At 43.9% G+C, this 20,707-nt stretch overlaps 2 protein-coding genes and 1 long non-coding RNA gene across 4 annotated transcripts in view; 2 read left to right on the top strand and 1 right to left on the bottom strand.

The window, feature by feature from the left end:
- LOC124375978 overlaps positions 1-5,079 on the bottom strand; it is a 17,133-nt gene extending 12,054 nt beyond the window's left edge. The window contains exon 1 of the long non-coding RNA XR_006923753.1: positions 4,990-5,079. This is a non-coding gene — a long non-coding RNA (uncharacterized LOC124375978). The remainder of the gene's footprint in view (positions 1-4,989) is intronic.
- The window catches only part of ppp1r1b (protein phosphatase 1, regulatory (inhibitor) subunit 1B), a 28,119-nt gene extending 9,526 nt beyond the window's left edge, over positions 1-18,593 (top strand). Inside the window, exon 6 of the transcript XR_006923751.1 lies at positions 18,576-18,593. The gene's annotated coding sequence lies outside the window, so the exon portion shown is untranslated. The remainder of the gene's footprint in view (positions 1-18,575) is intronic.
- stard3 (StAR-related lipid transfer (START) domain containing 3) lies at positions 5,130-20,091 on the top strand. Of its 2 annotated transcripts, none has more exons than XM_046834813.1 (16): positions 5,130-5,262; positions 9,624-9,737; positions 9,864-10,007; positions 10,128-10,205; positions 11,401-11,478; positions 11,611-11,664; positions 11,822-11,939; positions 15,809-15,910; positions 16,512-16,567; positions 16,675-16,767; positions 16,886-16,948; positions 17,068-17,163; positions 17,318-17,397; positions 17,495-17,599; positions 18,424-18,517; positions 18,631-20,091. In XM_046834813.1, the coding sequence occupies exons 2-16, from the start codon at positions 9,660-9,662 to the stop codon at positions 18,724-18,726; spliced, it is 1,335 nt and encodes a 444-aa protein (XP_046690769.1). In that variant the 5' UTR covers positions 5,130-5,262; positions 9,624-9,659; the 3' UTR covers positions 18,727-20,091. The 2 variants fall into 2 exon arrangements, with proteins under 2 accessions (XP_046690769.1, XP_046690770.1); XM_046834814.1 differs by lacking the exon at positions 5,130-5,262 and adding an exon at positions 9,471-9,495.
- The last annotated feature ends 616 nt before the right edge of the window (positions 20,092-20,707 follow it).

The raw sequence follows: 20,707 nt of genomic DNA, 5'->3' as shown, positions 1-20,707 counted from the left end.
GTTACACACAACACAGAGCTACATACACAACACAGAGTTACACACACAACACAGAGTTACACACACAACACAGAGTTACACACACAACAGAGTTACACACACAACACTGAGCTACACACAACACAGAGCTACACACACAACACAGAGCTACACACAACACAGAGTTACACACACACAGAGCTACACACACAACACAGAGTTACACACAACACAGAGTTACATACACAACACAGAGTTACACACACAACACAGAGCTACACACACAACACAGAGCTACACACACAACACAGAGTTACACACACAACAGAGTTACACACACAACACAGAGTTACACACACAACACAGAGTACACACACAACACAGCTACACACACAACACAGAGTTACACACAACACAGAGTTACATACACAACACAGAGTTACACACACACAGAGTTACACACACACAGAGTTACACACACAACACTGAGCTACACACAACACAGAGCTACACACACAACACAGAGTTACACACAACACAGAGTTACACACACACAGAGCTACACACACAACACAGAGTTACACACAACACAGAGTTACATACACAACACAGAGTTACACACACAACACAGAGCTACACACACAACACAGAGCTACACACACAACACAGAGTTACACACACAACAGAGTTACACACACAACACAGAGTTACACACACAACACAGAGTACACACACAACACAGAGTTACACACACACAACACAGAGTTACACACACAACACAGAGCTACACACACAACACAGAGTTACACACACAACACAGAGTTACACACACACAACACAGAGTTACACACACAACACAGAGCTACACACACAACACAGAGTTACACACACAACACAGAGCTACACACACACAGTTACACACACACACAGAGTTACACACACAACACAGAGCTACACACACAACAGAGTTACACACAACACACAACACAGAGTTACACACACAACACAGAGCTACACACACACAACACAGAGTTACACACAACACTGAGCTACACACACAACAGAGTTACACACACAACACAGAGTTACACACACAACACAGAGTTACACACACAACACAGAGCTTACACACACAACACACAGAGTTACACACACAACACTGAGCTACACACACAACACAGAGTTACACACAACACAGAGCTACACACACAACACAGAGTTACACACACAACACAGAGTTACACACACAACACAGAGTTACACACACAACACAGAGTTACACACAACACAGAGCTACACACACAACACAGAGTTACACACACACAACACAGAGCTACACACACAACACAGAGCTACATACACAACACAGAGTTACACACACAACACAGAGCTACACACAACACAGAGTTACACACACAACACAGAGTTACACACAACACAGAGTTACACACACAACACAGAGCTACACACACAACACAGAGTTACACACACACACAGAGTTACACACACAACACAACACAGAGTTACACACACAACACAGAGCTACACACACAACACAGAGTTACACACAACACAGAGCTACACACACAACACAGAGTTACACACACAACACAGAGCTACACACACAACACAGAGTTACACACAACACATAGTTACACACACAACACACAACACAGAGTTACACACACAACACTGAGCTACACACACAACACAGAGTTACACACAACACAGAGCTACATACACAACACAGAGTTACACACACAACACAGAGTTACACACTCAACACAGAGCTACATACACAACACAGAGTTACACACTCAACACAGAGCTACATACACAACACAGAGTTACACACACAACACAGAGTTACACACACAACACAGAGCTACATACACAACACAGAGGTACACACACAACACAGAGCTACACACAACACAGAGTTACACACACAACACAGAGCTACATACACAACACAGAGTTACACACACAACACAGAGTTACACACACAACACAGAGTTACACACTCAACACAGAGCTACATACACAACACAGAGTTACATACACAACACAGAGTTACACACACACACAACACAGAGCTACATACACAACACAGAGTTACACACACAACACAGAGCTACACACAACACAGAGTTACACACACAACACAGAGTTACACACACACACACAGAGTTACACACACAACACAGAGCTACACACAACACAGAGTTACACACACAACACAGAGCTACACACAACACAGAGCTACATATACAACACAGAGTTACACACACAACACAGAGCTACATACACAACACAGAGTTACACACACAACACAGAGTTACACACACAACACAGAGTTACATACACAACACAGAGTTACACACACAACACAGAGCTACACACACAACACAGAGTTACATACACAACACAGAGCTACATACACGTCACAGAGTTACACACACAACACAGAGTTACACAACACAGAGTTACACACAACACAGAGCTACACACAACACAGAGCTACATACACAACACAGAGTTACACACAACACAGAGTTACACACACAACACAGAGTTACACACAACACAGAGTTACACACACAACACAGAGCTACACACAACACAGAGTTACATACACAACACAGAGTTACACACACACAGAGTTACACACACAACACAGAGTTACATACAACACAGAGCTACACACACAACACAGAGTTACACACACAACACAGAGTTACACACACAACACAGAGTTACACACACAAAACAGAGTTACACACACAACACAGAGCTACATACACACAACACAGAGTTACACACAACACAGAGTTACATACACAACACAGAGTTACACACACAACACAGAGCTACACACACAACACAGAGTTACATACACAACACAGAGCTACATACACACAGAGTTACACAACACAGAGCTACACACACAGAGTTACACACACAACACAGAGCTACACACAACACAGAGTTACACACAACACAGAGCTACACACAACACAGAGCTACATACACAACACAGAGTTACACACAACACAGAGTTACACACACAACACAGAGTTACACACAACACAGAGTTACACACACAACAGAGCTACACACAACACAGAGTTACATACACAACACAGAGTTACACACAACACAGAGTTACACACACAACACAGAGTTACATACAACACAGAGCTACACACACAACACAGAGTTACACACACAACACAGAGTTACACACACAACACAGAGTTACACACACAACACAGAGTTACATACACAACATAGAGTTACACACACAACACAGAGCTACACACAACACAGAGTTACACACACAACACAGAGTTACACACACACACAGAGTTACACACACAACACAGAGCTACACACAACACAGAGTTACACACACAACACAGAGCTACATACACACAGAGTTACATACACAACACAGAGTTACACACACAACACAGAGTTACACACAACACAGAGTTACACACAACACAGAGTTACACACACAAAACAGAGCTACACACAACACAGAGTTACATACACAACACAGAGTTACACACAACACAGTTACACACACAACACAGAGTTACACACAACACAGAGCTACATATACAACACAGAGTTACATACAACACAGAGTTACACACACAACACAGAGTTACACACACAACACAGAGTTACATACACAACACAGAGTTACACACACAACACAGAGTTACACACTCAACACAGAGCTACTTACACAACACAGAGTTACACACAACACAGAGCTACACACAACACAGAGTTACACACACAACACAGAGTTACACACACAACACAGAGCTACATACACAACACAGAGTTACACACAACACAGAGTTACACACAACACAGAGCTACATACACAACACAGAGCTAAATAACACAACACAGAGCTACATACACAACACAGAGCTACACACACAACACAGAGCTACATACACACAACACAGAGCTACACACACACACAGAGCTACATACACAAAACTAAAACTCACCATAAACCCAAACGCAATACAAACCCAAACACACCATAAACCTAAACACACCATTAACCCAAACACATTAAAAACCCAAACGCATTATAAACTTAAACTCACCAAAAACCCAAGCGCACCATAGACTCATACGCAATATAAACCCAAACACACCATGAACCCCAACGCATTATAAACTTAAACACATCATGAACCCAAACACATTATAAACTTAAACCCAAATAAAGCAGTAATAAGGTTATATAAAGGATTGTGTAAGTTATACAGGTTATAAAAGAATATTGCCTGTAAGTCAGTGGTGACTGTGAAAAGGAAAAACTTCCTGAGCTGGTATGAGAAAAAAACTTGAGAGGAACCAGACTTAAAAGGGACCCCATCCTCATGTGGGTGGCACTGAATGTCCATTTACTGTAATTACTTTGTTGATGTGTGTAGTAATATGTGTGTAAATACAGAACACAGACCTGGAGGAAACTCAGAAGGATCTACAGACTCATGACCCAGTCACACTTTAAACCAAAACACACAATAAACCCAAACACACTAAAAACCCACACAGCTGTTTGAAGCATTTGATGGCAGTGTCTAAGTTTACCACCATGTGATTCCTCAGCATCTGCTACAGAACCACAAACAAGTTTCTACTGATGATCAGAGTGACATCAATGAGCACAAGATATCCACCATACAGACCCAGAGGAAACAGCAGGATCTACAGACTCACAACTCAGGATTTACAACTCAGGACTCACAACTCAGGACTCACAACTCACAACTCAGGACTCAGGACTCACAACTCAGGACTCAGGACTCACAACTCACAACTCAGGACTCACAACTCAGGACTCACAACTCAGGACTTACAACTCACAACTCAGGACTCACAACTCACAACTCAGGACTCACAATTCAGGACTCACAACTCACAACTCACAACTCAGGACTCACAACTCACGACTCAGGACTCAGGACTCACAATTCGGGACTCACAACTCAGGACTTTTTGTATATTATGATTATAATTATTGTTGTTGTTGTTGTTATCATTATTATGACATGCATGGAGTTCCCACACGGAGTAATCAGCCTTGTGATTCGGAATAACCAGCCAATCAGCGGAGGGTCGGAGGAGGAGAGTCTCCGCTCGTCCAATCAGAGCAGAGGGGTTAGTGGAGAAGAAAGAGAGTAAGGCGGAAGTCGCGCGCAGAGGTTCCGAGTTGCAGGACAATGGCGGTGTGGAGTTAATGTGGTGAGTGTGGGTTTATATTTCAGCTCTTTTACCAGGTGAAGGGGGACACGGGGTCAGTCCGGGTGTGAAGGGGGACATGGGGTCACACTGAGTATAGTGGAATGGAGTAAAGCGGTTGAGGGACAGAACCGGACAGTTCCGCTCGAGCCGGCGCACAATCTTTACTTTTTAAATCATCAATACCGGAAGCGCGGATCTACTTCCGGTATACACATCAGCGATTATCCAGAACTTCTAGATTTATGTGGTTTGTTGTGTTGTTTTCTTTACACTGCTCTGTGTGTGTGTTTACAGTGTGTGTGTGTGTGTGTTTACAGTGTGTGTGTGTGTTTACAGTGTGTGTGTGTGTTTACAGTGTGTGTGTTACAGTGTGTGTGTGTGTTTACAGTGTGTGTGTGTATGTTTACAGTGTGTGTGTATGTTTACAGTGTGTGTGTTTACAGTGTGTGTGTGTGTTTACAGTGTGTGTGTGTGTGTTACAGTGTGTGTGTGTGTGTGTGTGTGTGTGTGTTTACAGTGTGTGTGTGTGTGTGTGTGTGTGTGTGTGTGTGTTTACAGTGTGTGTGTGTGTTTACAGTGTGTGTGTGTTACAGTGTGTGTGTGTTTACAGTGTGTGTGTGTGTTTACAGTGTGTGTGTGTGTTTACAGTGTGTGTGTGTGTGTGTTTACAGTGTGTGTGTGTGTGTGTGTGTGTTTACAGTGTGTGTTTACAGTGTGTGTTTACAGTGTGTTTACAGTGTGTGTTGACAGTGTGTGTGTGTGTGTTGACAGTGTGTTTGTGTGTGTTGACAGTGTGTTTGTGTGTGTTGACAGTGTGTTTGTGTGTGTTGACAGTGTGTTTGTGTGTGTTTGCTTTGTGTGTTGTTTGTGTGTGTGTGTGTTTACAGTGTGTGTTTTACGTGTTTACAGTGTGTGTGTGCGTTTACTGTGTGTATTATAGTGTGTGTTTATAGTGTGTTTAGTGTGTATAGTATAGTGTGTGTGTGTGTGTGTGTGTTTATAGTGTGAGTATAGTATAGTATAGTGTGTGTGTGTGTGTGTGTGTGTGTGTGTAGTATAGTATAGTGTGTGTGTCAGGAATTTGGGATTTTCTTTAGAATTAGATTGATCATGATTTGTGTTGGATTATGCAAACGAGCTTGATAAATTATTCATGTACTCATTTGCATACAAGAGATGTTTGAGTTTCAGAGCTGATGCTTGATATAAACTATAATATAATACTGTACACATTGTGTGCATTACTGCTGATGACATCACCAGAGTCCACAGTGACGATGTCTCCCCACACACACACAGTGACCCTGGTACTAATGTTACTGACTGTATTTGCAGGTGTGTGTGTGTGTGTTTTCACTTCTGTTTTTCTGCATTATAGAATTACAATCATGTGTGTTCAGATAAATGATTTCATAAAGAGGAAACTTTACTGTTATATACTCAGGAGCACATGTGTGTATAAATGTAATGTGTGTATGATATATATATACACACACACACTCACACGGTGCAGAAGGTATTTAGGTCTGTTGAAGATTTGAAGATCAGTTAGCAGCAATTCCAGTTTCGTATTTTAGGTTTAACACAACAAGCTTTTCACACCTGGATTGGGGGACTCTTCAGGGTAAATCCTTTCACAATGGGGAGCGTAGGTGGACATCATTTTCAGGTCAGGGCTCTGGCTGTCCCTCTCCAGGACCTTCACAGATTCATCCCTGATCCACTCTTGTGTTGTATTGGCTGTGTTTAGGGTTGTTATCATGTAGCTGTGGAACAGGTTTTATTAAGGAGATCTCTGACCAGTGAGTCTCTCAGTCCCTTCTGCAGAAAAACACCCATCAGCCCATGCTTCACTGTTAGGATGGTTTTGTGCGTGTGATGAGTGGTTGTTCTACACAGTCTGAGAGTCTTTCAGTGAGCTTCCATGGGTTTTTCCCTGAGGAGAGGTTTCTCTCTAGCTTCTCTGCCTTACAGCCTGAATTGTTGGAGGAATGCAGTGATGGTTGTCCTTCCAGAACTTTGTTTATCTCCACACAGTGGAGCTCAGAGTGATCATGTTTTCAAGTGTTGGCATCTGAATATTTATGTAGATGTGATATTTTAGTTTTATATTTAAATAAATGTACAGAAATGTGGAAGAATTTAGTTTTCACCATCATCATGTGAAAGTGAGTGTAGATTAATGAGAACCAAATACATGTGAATGATCGTAGTATCAGACTGTAACACTGAATCATGAAGGTACTGTGTGTGTGTGTTTATTGAATTAAATTTGTGTTTATTTGTGTTGAGCTTTTAATAATGAACATGGTCTCAGAGCAGCTTTACACAGATAATGTGGAGATAAAAATGAAGATGTTGTTTATAAGTGTAAGTTTGTCTCTGATGAACAAGTCGGTGGAGACTGTGGTGAAGGAAAAACTCCCTGAGATGCAGAAGAAAGAAACCTTGAGAGGAACCAGATTTAAGAGGGAACCTCATCCTCATCTGGGTTCCACCGAATGTCCATTTATTACAGATAAACGATGTTGAGGTGCAGTGATGGAGATCAGAGCAAACTGTAGTCCTGAGTCAGTGTAGCAGACTGTTGATATTAACTACAGTCCAAATCCACCCTCAAAGTTTGAGGGAGGGAGGGGGGAGAGGGAGGGAGAGGGAGGGGGAGGGAGGAGAGGGAGAGGAGAGAGAGAGAGAGAGAGAGAGAGAGAGAGAGAGAGAGAGAGAGAGAGAGAAGAGGGGTGACAGGAAGAGAAGGATATGGATTATTAAGTCTCCTGATTGTGGTATGAAGGTTAATGTCACTGTGCAGTTTGGACTCTGCTGAGTTTCAGCAGCAGAACTAAAATGGAGAAGCAGAAGGAAACACAGACATGAGGATCTCTGGGATAAGAGACGTCACCACACAGGGTCATGTAGTTTTGGTTTTTGTTTTCCCTAAATAATAAAAAGCTTAATTTAAAAACTGCATGTTGTTCACTTGTGTTCTCTTTTACTATATTTAAAATTAGTTTGATGATCTGAAACATTAAAGTGTAACAAACATGCACAAAAATAAGACACACTTTTCACACCACTTTATATGTTTATGTAGTGTGTGTGTGTGTGTGTGTGTGTGTGTGTGTGTGTGTGTGTGTGTGTGTGTGTGTGTGTGTGAGAGAGAGAGAGAGAGAGAGCGAGCATGTTATTGTGCTATTAGGGATGTTGCAGTGGGGTTGCCAGGTGTGTGGTTTTCCTGTGTTAGAGTTATGCACGTGTGTGTGTGTGTGTGCTGTATTTTTTTTTATGTGATTTCTGTACACAGTGTCCGGTGAATGGAATTAATAATAATATAAAATATCAAATTTACCTGCTTATCTAATTACCGGCTGTTACTCCTGCATGAGAACAATCCTGCTGATAAGAAAACGAGGGATCAGGAATGAGGCGTAATGGGACGGGGTTCGGGAATGAGGCGTAATGGGACGGGGTTCGGGAATGAGGCGTAATGGGACGGGGTTCGGGAATGAGGCGTAATGGGACGGGGTTCGGGAATGAGGCGTAATGGGATGGGGTTAGGGAATGAGGCGTAATGGGATGGGAATCAGGAATGAGGCGTAATGGGACGGGGTTCAGGAATGAGGCGTAATGGGACGGGGATCGGGAATGAGGCGTAATGGGACGGGGTTCAGGAATGAGGCGTAGGGAAGGGGATTGAGGCTTAATGGAACGAGGGTCAGGAAATATGTATAGGAATGGGGAATAAGGTGGAGCATTGGGGACGGGGAACGAGGCAATGAGAAGTGGTTGCTCAGTGGATAAGATGTTGACTAATGATTGGAAGGTCATGGGTTCAAATCCCAACCCCAATAAACTGCCACTGCTGAAACCATAAGAGAGGCTTTTAACCCTGAATTGTTCAGCTGTATAACTGAAATAACTGTAAGTTTCTCTGGAGAAGGGAGTCTGCCAAATAGTGTAAATGTAAACATATGATACGGAACTGTGTGTGTGTGTGTGTGTCTGGTCTGTGTGTGTGTGTGTGTCTGGTCTGTGTGTATGTGTCTGTGTGTGTGTGTGTCTGTGTCTGTGTCTTTGTGTGGGGGTGGTTACGTCAGTGTGGTTGGGAACAAAGAGCACTTGAAGAGAGAAGTGGAGCATGTGACTGATTTACTAAACTGTGTTTAATTTGTGTTAAAGTTCTCGTCTTGACCAGGACACAGAGTCCCCACAGAGTAAAGGCCTAGCAGAGACATGGTACCACAGAGACATTGGGGGTGGGGTTAGGAGGGTTGGGGGTGTGGCTAAGGGTGTATGTGTAGATAAATGGTAATACTTTAACACTGATGTGAATTGACATTGGTTTTTTTTTTTTATCTTTCCAGATTTGCTGTTGGTGGTGTTGCTTGTTGTGGTGAGGAATGCCGAGCGGTGTGGAGTACGGGGAGTTGGGGGAGAGTCTGCCTGCTATCTCCTCTCTCAATGCCTCCTACTCCCAGGTACCCAAACCCCCTGAGTACATCAACATCATCATCGTCGTCTTCTGCATTTTTATTTTATCAGTAGTTACAGCATAATCATAGTTTGTGTGTGTGTGTGTGTGTGTGTGTGTGTGTGTTTAACAGGCCTCTCTGTCAGCGCACTCGAGTCATTACCTCCCTCTGCCCCCTACTGAGAGGAGAAGCATCTCAGATGTCCGCCGCACCTTCTGCCTATTCGTGACCTTTGACCTCCTCTTTATCTCTTTGCTCTGGATCATTGAGCTAAATGTGAGTGATGGAGAAATCACACTTTTCTCATGCCTCTGTTCACTAATTCACACCAACACACTACTCCCTGTACATTTACTCCTCTGTGTGTGTGTGTGTGTGTGTGTGTGTGTGTGGTAGATTAATAAGAGCATCTGGCTGAATCTTGAGAAGGAAGTTGTTCGCTATGATTTCAGATCTTCCTTCTTTGATATTTTCGTAAGTACTTTTATAAATGTTTAAATACAGTGGAAGTGAGACAGACAGTGGAAGTGGGAGTGAGACGGACAGTGGGAGTGGAAGTGTGGGAGTGAGACAGACAGTGAAAGTGTGGGAGTGAGGCGGACGGTGGGAGTGGGAGTGAGGCGGACGGTGGGAGTGGGAGTGAGGCGGACGGTGGGAGTGAGACGGACGTTGGGAGTGGGGCGGACAGTGGGAGTGAGTGGGAGTGAGACGGACGGTGGGAGTGGGAGTGAGGCAGACAGTGGGAGTGGGAGTGAGGTGGGAGTGAGGTGGACGGTGGGAGTGGGAGTGAGGCGGACGGTGGGAGTGGGAGTGAGGCAGACGGTGGGAGTGAGACGGACGTTGGGAGTGGGGCGGACAGTGGGAGTGAGACGGACGTTGGGAGTGGGAGTGAGGCAGACAGTGGGAGTGGGAGTGAGGTGGGAGGAGGCGGACGGTGGGAGGGAGGAGGCGGACGGTGGGAGTGAGGCGGACGGTGGGAGTGAGGCGGAGTGAGGCGGACGGTGGGAGTGAGGCGGAGGAGGCGGAGTGGGAGTGAGGCGGACGGTGGGAGGTGATTGATGGGACGGTGGGAGTGGGATTGAGGCGGACGGTGGGAGTGAGGCGGAGTGAGGCGGAGTGGGAGGGAGTGAGGCGGACGGTGGGAGTGGGAGTGGGAGTGGGAGTGAGGCGGACGGTGGGAGTGGGAGTGAGGCGGACGGTGGAGTGGGAGTGAGGTGGACGGTGGGAGGAGGCGGACGGTGGGAGTGGGATTGATGGGACGGTGGGAGTGAGGCGGACGTGGGAGTGGGATTAAGGCGGACGGTGGGAGGAGGCGGACGGTGGGAGTGGGAGTGAGGCGGACGGTGGGAGTGGGATTGATGTGGACGGTGGGAGTGAGGCGGACGGTGGGAGTGGGATTGATGTGGACGGTGGGAGTGAGGCGGATGGTGGGAGTGGGAGTGAGGCGGACGGTGGGAGTGGGAGTGAGGTGGACGGTGGGAGTGGGAGTGAGGCGGATTTACTTTTATATAATTAGATTAATAATGAAGGGTAAAAATGTATTAAATGTAAATTGTGACTTTCTTTAAATCTGCATTTACACTGTACACTACACTGAATTTAGTGTGTGTGTGTGTGTGTGTGTGTGTGTGTGTGTGTGTGTGTGTGTGTGTGTGTGTGTGTGTTTCAGCTGTTGGCAGCCTTCAGGTTTTTGTGTTTACTGATTGCTTATGCTGCTTTCAAACTGAGACACTGGTGGGTCATTGCGGTAAGAGACACAATCTCACGTGCGTGCGTACACCCGCGCGCACACACACACACACACACACACACACACACACACACACACAAACATACTAATAATAGAACATTTGTGCCAATCTTCTCTCGCTCTCTGTAGATTACGACTCTGGTGACGAGCGCCTTCCTTATAGTCAAAGTGATCATCTCAGACGTGAGTGTGTGTGTGTGTGTGTAAACAGTCATGTGTTATAACTATGTATACAGTAAACCCTTTTATTGACCATGCATTATTATGCTGATTGACTTTCTGATTAAATTCTCTCTCTCTCTCTCTCTCTCTCTCTCTCTCTCTCTCTCTCTCTCTGTAGTTGTTGACGGAGAATGTTTTCGGGTATGTGATCCCCATCACCTCGTTCGTCGTGGCCTGGCTGGAAACCTGGTTCCTCGACTTCAAGGTTCTTACTCAGGAGGCAGAGGATGAGAGAGGTGAGACAACACACAGAGAGAGAGAGAGAGAGAGATGGTACAGTACTGTTAGGCCTGTGCTAGTAATGGAAACCTCTGATCTGTGTAACTATGTAGAACATTTCCATGGTCACAGGTTCACCCTGGGGTTGGGGTGCTGATGTGCAACACTTCTTCTTTACCTTTTATTTTAATAGACAGACAGACAGACAGACAGAGACAGGTTGGGACTGTTACAGACAAACAGGCCATGAGAGAGAGAGACAGACAGGCCATGAGAGACAGACAGACAGACAGAAAGACAGACAGACAGGCCATGAGAGACAGACAGAGACAACCTTATTTGTGTGAACACGTGTTGAGTTTGTACACGTGCAGTAATAATGATTAGGTTGCCAAGCACATATTAACTCTACATGTTAAATGGTGATGGAGGAACACTAGTAGCCTGTAGCTGTTACCATGGAAACTCATTTTGGTCACCATGCACAAACCTCAGTACAAGTCTTTACAATTGTACATTTTCCCTGTAAGTTAAATGTATGTGAGTCTTAAATGTGTGTGTGTGTGTGAAAAACCTGTGTGTTCAGTAGTTGAGTGAAGTGTGTAATAATGTGTTTTTTATTTCTAAACAAACCGCCAACCTTCTGTTCTTTTCCGGCTGCCTCGTGAGGTTAACACAACAGTGTGCATGCGTGCGTGATTGTGTGTGTGTGTGTGCATGCGTGCGTGCGTGTGTGAGCTGAGAGTAACGGCATGGTGTATGTTCACTCTGTAAGGCTTAGACACCTCCGTCTCTCGCTCGTCTGCTCCGAAGAAAAACACCCTGAAGGCTGAAATCCACTTAAACAGTTTTCATCCTCCGTCCAGAAGATCCTCAATCACCACAGATGATCGACTCATTTAGCAAACTACCGGATGCTAAACCTGGATAACTAGCTCACTAACTAACCCGCTAGCTTTATACGTGTCCCATATCCGTCATTCTCTCACACACACGTGGCATGTCTCCTACTTCTCCATTATAATTTATCACTATCTTACACTGTTCTAGGGAGAGAGTGACCGTGAGACACACAGAGTGACCGTGAGACACACAGAGTGACCGTGAGACACACAGAGTGACCGTGAGACACACAGAGTGAGACAGTGAGAGTGACTGAGAGACAGTGAGAGAGATGGTGAGATAGCAAGTGTGACGGTAAAACAGTAAGAGTGACTTTGAGACACAGAGTAACACAGATTTTAAGAGTGACTGTGAGACAGACAGATAGACAGTGACAGTGAGACAGAGAGAAGACGGTTCAGAGTGACTGTGAGACACACAGAGTGACTGTGAGACACACAGAGTGACTGTGAGACACACAGAGTGACTGTGAGACACACAGAGTGACTGTGAGACACACAGAGTGACAGTGAGACAGAGAGAAGACAGACAAAGTGACAGTGGGACCGAGAGAAGACAGACAGTGAGACGTGGGAGCTCGTGTCCTGATACGTGATTACACGGTACTCTTACACGGTACTCTCCTAGCACACGTGTACGTGTGGAAAACTTAAAAAGAGGCGGAGTAACTTAATCCAAACTAATCACAGTAACAACCTCATTAATATTTATTAATGAGAGAAAGTGGGCGTCGTCCAGGGCCAGTGTTTGTGATGTCATCAGCGCGGTGACTCTGCAGTGATGAAGAAAGAAGAAAAAGAAGCCATGTTTTTAAATATTTAACACTGAATTGATTTTAATTAATCTGTAATCGTTACTTTTTTATTATTTATATATTCAAATATCTATAATCACTAACGAGGTCACTAACGAGGTTCCTGCGCTTAGCTCAACCCTGAGCTCTGTGATCTTCACCTTTATCACTCACCACGTCTCCTCACCGCCATCAACTTGTTAATAAATCAAATATGAAGTGCGTGCGTGCGTGCGTGCGTGCGTGCGTGCATGCGTGTGTGCAGCAGTTCAGGATGGATGAGTTTATAAACGTCTTTTTAATGTAATAAAATACTTTCATCATTGTCTGTGTGTGTGGTGTTTGTGTAGTATGTGCTTGTGTTCACACTCCACACTCACATCACTTTGTTTGGTTTGTTGTATGTATATAATCTTTACCTCATTGTCATCATTCCACTGAACTTCCTGTTCCAACACTGTGCAGCCAAACGTTAGTGGACACCTGACCATAAGATTCTCACGTGTTTCTTTGTGAACATTTCATTCCACATTTAGTCTCCATTTCCTGTTATAAGAAGCTCCACTCTTCTGAGAAGATGTTCCACTAGATTTTGTGAAGGTTTATTTAGCTACAAGGTAAAGTCAGTTAGTGATGTACAGTACAGACCAAAAGTTTGGACACACCTTCTCATTCAAAGAGTTTTCTTTATTTTCATGACTATGAAAATTGTAGATTCACACTGAAGGCATCAAAACTATGAATTAACACACGTGGAATTATATATGGAATTATATACATAACAAAAAAGTGTGAAACAACTGAAAAATGTCACATTCTAGGTTCTTCAAAGTAGCCACCTTTTGCTTTGATTACTGCTTTGCACACTCTTGGCATTCTCTTGATGAGCTTCAAGAGGTAGTCACCTGAAATGGTCTTCCAACAGTCTTGAAGGAGTTCCCCTAGAGATGCTTGGAACTTGTTGGCCCTTTTGCCTTCACTCTGCGGTCCAGCTCACCCCTAAACCATCTCGATTGGGTTCAGGTCCGGTGACTGTGGAGGCCAGGTCATCTGGCGCAGCACCCATCACTCTCCTTCTTGGTCAAATAGCCCTTGATGCCTTCAGTGTGACTCTACAATTTTCATAGTCATGAAAATAAAGAAAACTCTTTGAATGAGAAGGTGTGTCCAAACTTTTGGTCTGTACTGTAGGTGAGAAGGTGAGGAGGTTTGGGGTGGAGTCAGTGTTCACATTCATCCCAAAGCTGTTCAATAATGTTGGAGCTCTACAGCAGGAGATCTTCTACTCCAACCCATGGAAAGCAGATCTTCTTGAAGCTGGCTTTGTGCACAGTGGCATTATCATGCTGGAACAGGTTGGGTCTCCTAGTTCAGGTGAAGTAACAATTTCATGCAGTGTCTGAAGACGTTCAATACAATTGTGTCTCAAACTTTGTTTAGTGAAGAACCACGTATGGGTGAAGAAGTCAGGTGTCTCACTTTTAGCCGGTGTGTGTGTGTGTGAGAGAGATAACTGTTTGACAGGATGTCACAACAGTTACATTGTGATGTGAGAAAGATCAATAGCAGGTGTGTGCATAATCAGCTAGAAGAGCCAGTCACACACAATATGCAAATAAAGTATGTTTAATGATGTCACGGCTAATTTGCATATTCATAATCACCCAGTCTGAGTATTTCAATTCAATTGAGGCGTTTTTAATATAAAATCTTAAATATAAAAATCTTGGAATAAGATCAGAGGAGCGTTCTCATAGTGTCCAGGTCAGAGAGAGCTGCAGGGGTTTGTGTGTGTGTGTGTGTGTGTGTGTGTGTGTGTGTGTGTGTGTGTGTGAGTGTGAGTGTGTGTGTGTCCCATGCCTGGCTAAGTACTGATAACAGAGGAGGCTTTGATTATCATCACGTCAATGCTGAGGCACAAACCAGTGACTACACTGAGAAAAGGAAACCGTAGGAGTATTGAAACAGAGGGTGCAGTCATACACACACACACACACACACACACACACACTGATGGATGTATGAGTCGGTTATTTAATTTATTTATTCATTTATTCTGAATTATAAATGCATGCACATATTAAGTTTTTAACCCTTCTATTACTTTATGATTGATCATGTATTAATAACACAAACCTGTGTGTGTGTGTGTGCGTGTGTGTGTGTGTGTGTGTGTGCATGTGCGTGCAGCATACCTGGCGGCGGTGAACGCGGCATGTGAGAGCGGGAGGTTGATTTACCCCAGAGCCGTCTCAGATGGACAGTTCTACTCCCCACCAGAGTCAATCGCAGGTACACTTCCTGTAGGAGAGACCGAACTGTTACAGTCTTCAAATTCTCCTGGAACTGATCCTCATCATCTTCATCAGCATCAAACTAATAACAATGATAATTATATTATAATTGAGCTAAATACTAGTTATTTTAATAATAAACTGTCTAAAACATATAATCATTATTGATCATTTATTCATATAAAAAGACAATTGAGAAGACAAATAACAAATGAATAAAGACTAGAATAAATTCAGTGAGATTGAGTCAAAACATTTATTACAAAAAGGTTTTTTCCTGCAAATATACAAACAATTAACAACAGGAATAAACTGGTTTTTAATGCTTTAAAATAATGTTAATTATTATATAATGCTGCATGATATGTAACATAATGCAAATAAAATATTAATAGAACGTTTTAAATGCCCCCTCTCAACCCCCCCCTCCCAAAAATAAAACGTGTGTGTGTGAGAGAGAGAGAGAGAGAGAGATCCAAAATGATCATTTTTTAGCTTTTTAGAATTTTTTTTTTCTAATTTTTCTTAAATGTGTAAAATGTAATGATAATTCTGTATAACCGTGTGTGTGTGTGTGTGTGTGTGTGTGTGTGTAACAGGTTCTGATGATGATCTTGATGAAGAAGGTCTGGGCAGGAAAGCAGTAACTGCACAGGTGCTCTTAGAATATATATATATATAATACACATATAAATGAGTTAATAGATTATGATATGAAAACATCTGTGTGTGTGTGTGTGTGTGTGTGTGTGTGCGCGTCAGGAGAGGGAGTTTGTGCGACAGGGTCGTGATGCGATGGCTGTGGTGGAGCAGATCCTGGCTCAGGAAGAGAACTGGAAGTTTGAGAAGAACAATGTGAGTGTGTAGAAATACAACATATAATTATTATTATTATTTATATCCTATAATACACACATATACCATGTGCTAATTGTGTGTGTGTGTGTGTGTGTGTGTGTGTGTGTGTGTGTAGGACATTGGGGACTGTGTTTACACACTGGAAATTCCTTTTCATGGAAAAACCTTCATTTTAAAGGTACCATTATTATTATTATTATTATTATTATTATTATTATTATTATTAATAATAAACGTTACTTCTTTATTTGTTTATAACCTGTGTGTGTGTGTGTGTGTGTGTGTGTGTGTGTGTAGGCATTACTGCAGTGTTCAGCTGAGTTAGTGTATCAGGAAGTGATTCTGCAGCCGGAGAAGATGGTGCAGTGGAACAGAACGATCTCAGCGTGTCAGGTTCTGTCCCAAACCACCACTCACTGTGGGCGTGTCCCAAACCACCACTCACTGTGGGCGTGTCCCAAGCTAAACAGCACTAACATTATCATCAGTGCACAATGGGTGTTTCCCAAATCACAGCCTTTATTCACTACATATTGTCTTTCTGTAGATATTACAGAGGGTGGATGATAACACGAGTGTGTCATATGATGTGTCTTCAGGAGCAGCAGGAGGAGTCGTGTCTCCTAGGTACACACTCACACACACACACACACACACAAACACACATATACATGATGTAGCCACAAGGGGGCGCTGACTTATATTATTGATCTTTCTGTTTCAGAGATTTTGTGAATGTACGCAGAGTGGAGAGGAAGCGAGACTGTTATGTTTCTGCTGGAATGGCGACTGTTCACAGCTCTAAACCCCCTCATCCTCGATACGTCCGGTAATTAACCCCACCCCCTCATTCTCTAACCCCACCCCTCACCATCTAACCCCACCCCTCACTCGCCACGTCCGTATTTAACCCCACCCCTCACTCAACCCCACCCCTCACCATCTAACCCCACCCCTTACTCTCGCCACGTCTGGTAATTAACCCCACCCCTCACCATCTAACCCCACCCCTTACTCTCGCTACATCTGGTAATTAACCCCACCCCTCACCATCTAACCCCACCGCCTTGACTCGCCACGTCCGTAATTAACCCCACCCCTCACTCGAACCCCACCCCTCACTATCTAACCCCACCCCTTACTCGCCACGTCTGGTAATTAACCCCACCCCTTACCATCTAACCCCACCCCTTTACTCTCGACACGTCCGGTAATTAACCCCACCCCTCACTCTCGAACCCCACCCCTCACTATCTAACCCCACCCCTTACTCTCGCCACGCCTGGTAATTAACCCCACCCCTCACCATCTAACCCCACCCCTTTACTCTCGCCACGCCTGGTAATTAACCCCACCCCTCACCATCTAACCCCACCCCTTTACTCTCGCTATGTCCGTAATTAACCCCACCCCCTCACCATCTAACCCCACCCCCTTTACTCTCGCTACATCTGGTAATTAACCCCACCCCATCACCATCAACCCCACCCCCCCCACTCTTATTATGTCAGGAAATTACCCTTATATAACCTATGTCCTCACTACATCTGGTAATTAGAATAATCACATTTATTATATATAAAATCTGCATTATAACGGTGTGTGTGTGTGTGTGTGTGTGTGTGCGTGTGTGCGTGTGTGTGTGTGTTACAGAGGTGAAAATGGTCCCGGTGGCTTTGTGGTGTTAAAGTCAAGCTCTAATTCCTCCATCTGTACCTTCATCTGGGTTCTGAACACCGATCTGAAGGTTCTTTCACCTCCTCCTGCTTTGTGTTTATTCATTTACCCTGAATAAAAGGTAACAGGTGTGTGTGTGTGTGTGTGTGTGTGTGTGTGTGTGTGTGTGTGTGTGTCCCACAGGGCCGACTCCCTCGTTATCTGATCCATCAGTCTCTGGCTGCCACCATGTTCGAGTTCATGTCTCACCTCCGTCAGCGAATTGCCTCTTTCCACTGAACCAGGGGGCGTGGCTTTTTCTGGATAACCACAACCTGTCTGTGTAAAGGAGATGTGCTCACACACACACACACACACACACACACACACACACACACGCACACACACACACAGACTTTAATGAAGAAGGAGGAAGCTGTGAAGATTAAACATGATCATGAAGGAACATTTCTCATCACATTTTTTCTGGTTGATTAGACCAATTCCTGTGTGTGTGTGTGTGTGTGTGTGTGTGTGTGTGTGTGTGTGTGGTGAAAGGAAAAAAAAGAATGATTTAGGGTCTAGGTGAACAGAGCTGCATGAAAGGACATGCATCATATTATTATTTTATTTCGTTTTTAATTTTCTTTTTCTATAATCTGTAGATTTCATGAAGTAACTACTGCTCTATATTTCATGTAAAAAATAAAACATATTTTTTGGGCGTTTCAAAATAACTCAAATATTAATAATCATTTCAATAATAATAATAATAATAATAATAATAATAATGATGTATAATGACGTCTCTGGGTTTAAAATTCATTCATTCAATTTTATTCCTTTAAAAAAAAAGTCAATTTTTTTTTTTGCTTTTTTCTTCATTTATTTATTTCATCTTTAAGACGGTTATAAATGTTGATACTGTACTGATTTATATTCATATTCACACTCAACTCTCCTCAGGATTACATTCCTTTGTGTTCTTTGAATTATTTTTTGTTGTCTGCATTTTGAGCGGCGTCCTGATTTCAGACTCGTCCTCGCCGAGAAACACGTCTGCGTCATTCCTCTAAACTTCCTCTGCTTCCTGTGGAACCTATAGGACAATGAGTAATGTTTCACCATTTAGGGACCTGCCCCCTCACCTGAGCCCTGCCCCCTCACCTGGGCCCTGCCCTCTCACCTGGGCCCTGCCCCATCACAAGAGCCCTGCCTCCTCACCAGAGCCCCTTCACCTGGACCTTGCCCATCCCTCACCTGGACCAGTTTTCCAGCGTTAGCAGTGCCATATCTGCAGCGTCAGAGCAGCGTGACCGACCCGAACCTCCAGTTTCTTCGTTCTGATTGGCTGAGAGCAGAGAGGGGGCGGAGGCTTAAGCTCTCCTCACACTACACAATGCAGCATTAAACTGATGTGTTTCCTCACAGGACTGTACACACGTGATGTGTAACACACTGCACTGTGGGGGTGGGGTGTGTCATTTTGTGCCTGAACACACACACACACGACAGTTTTTTATTTTTTATCTGTGAATGTTTACCAATATTTTCTGTATAATCTGTGTTTGTGTGTGTGTGAGATATCCCCCCCCCTCCCCCCATGGTTGTTGGACTGATTGGAGGCGTGGCCTGTCACACACTTATTAAACTGAAGAGGAGGAATGGTGGGTCTCAGTGTGATGCTTTATTTCCCCCACATCATCTCATGGAGTTCAACAACAATCTCCTGAGGAGCTGCAGATAAACTGCACTGTTCATTCAGCAAGAGCAGCTTCAGGGTTCTGTACCATCACACACCATCTCACATGATCTCTGCACCCGCAACCCTGTCTGTCTGCCCCCTCTCTCTACAGCTGTCTCTCTCTCTCTCTGTTTCTCTCTCTGAGTATTGATAGATAGATATAGATATATTAGAGGTTAGTGAGTTTCAGTAGATCCGGCTTGGAGTTCAAAGTGAGGAACAGTTTGAGAAGTTCTCTATAAGAAGGGATGAATAAATAGAGAAGTGATGTGAGGTCAGAAGCAGTGTTAGTGTTTAGTTATACACTCCCACTTTACAGGGGGGGGGTCACTCCACATGACTGCACTGTGACTGTGTGTGTGTGTGTGTGTGTGTGTGTGTGTGTGTGTGTGTGTGTTAGTAATTGATGCTTTTGAGAGGTTTTAATCGCATGTGCAGATGATGGATGAAGGAAACTGTTTGAGTTTATTTTATCATCCTGTTGTGTTGGCTGGAGGGATGAGATGAGATGAGTAGATGAAAAGCTCATCCACTAGA

Source organism: Silurus meridionalis, chromosome 22 (assembly GCF_014805685.1).
Source record: "Silurus meridionalis isolate SWU-2019-XX chromosome 22, ASM1480568v1, whole genome shotgun sequence".
Lineage (NCBI taxonomy): Eukaryota > Metazoa > Chordata > Actinopteri > Siluriformes > Siluridae > Silurus > Silurus meridionalis.
This window is presented reverse-complemented; position numbering and strand designations above follow the sequence as displayed.

What these genes read in the sequence shown, in the direction of transcription:
- stard3 (XM_046834813.1), top strand. Translation starts at nt 9,660, where the DNA reads ATGCCGAGCGGTGTGGAGTACGGGGAGTTGGGGGAGAGTCTGCCTGCT. An exon ending in GGAAGTTTGAGAAGAACAAT is followed by an intron (nt 16,768 to 16,885) that starts GTGAGTGTGTAG and finishes GTGTGTGTGTAG; the next exon opens with GACATTGGGGACTGTGTTTA. An exon ending in GAACGATCTCAGCGTGTCAG is followed by an intron (nt 17,164 to 17,317) that starts GTTCTGTCCCAA and finishes GTCTTTCTGTAG; the next exon opens with ATATTACAGAGGGTGGATGA.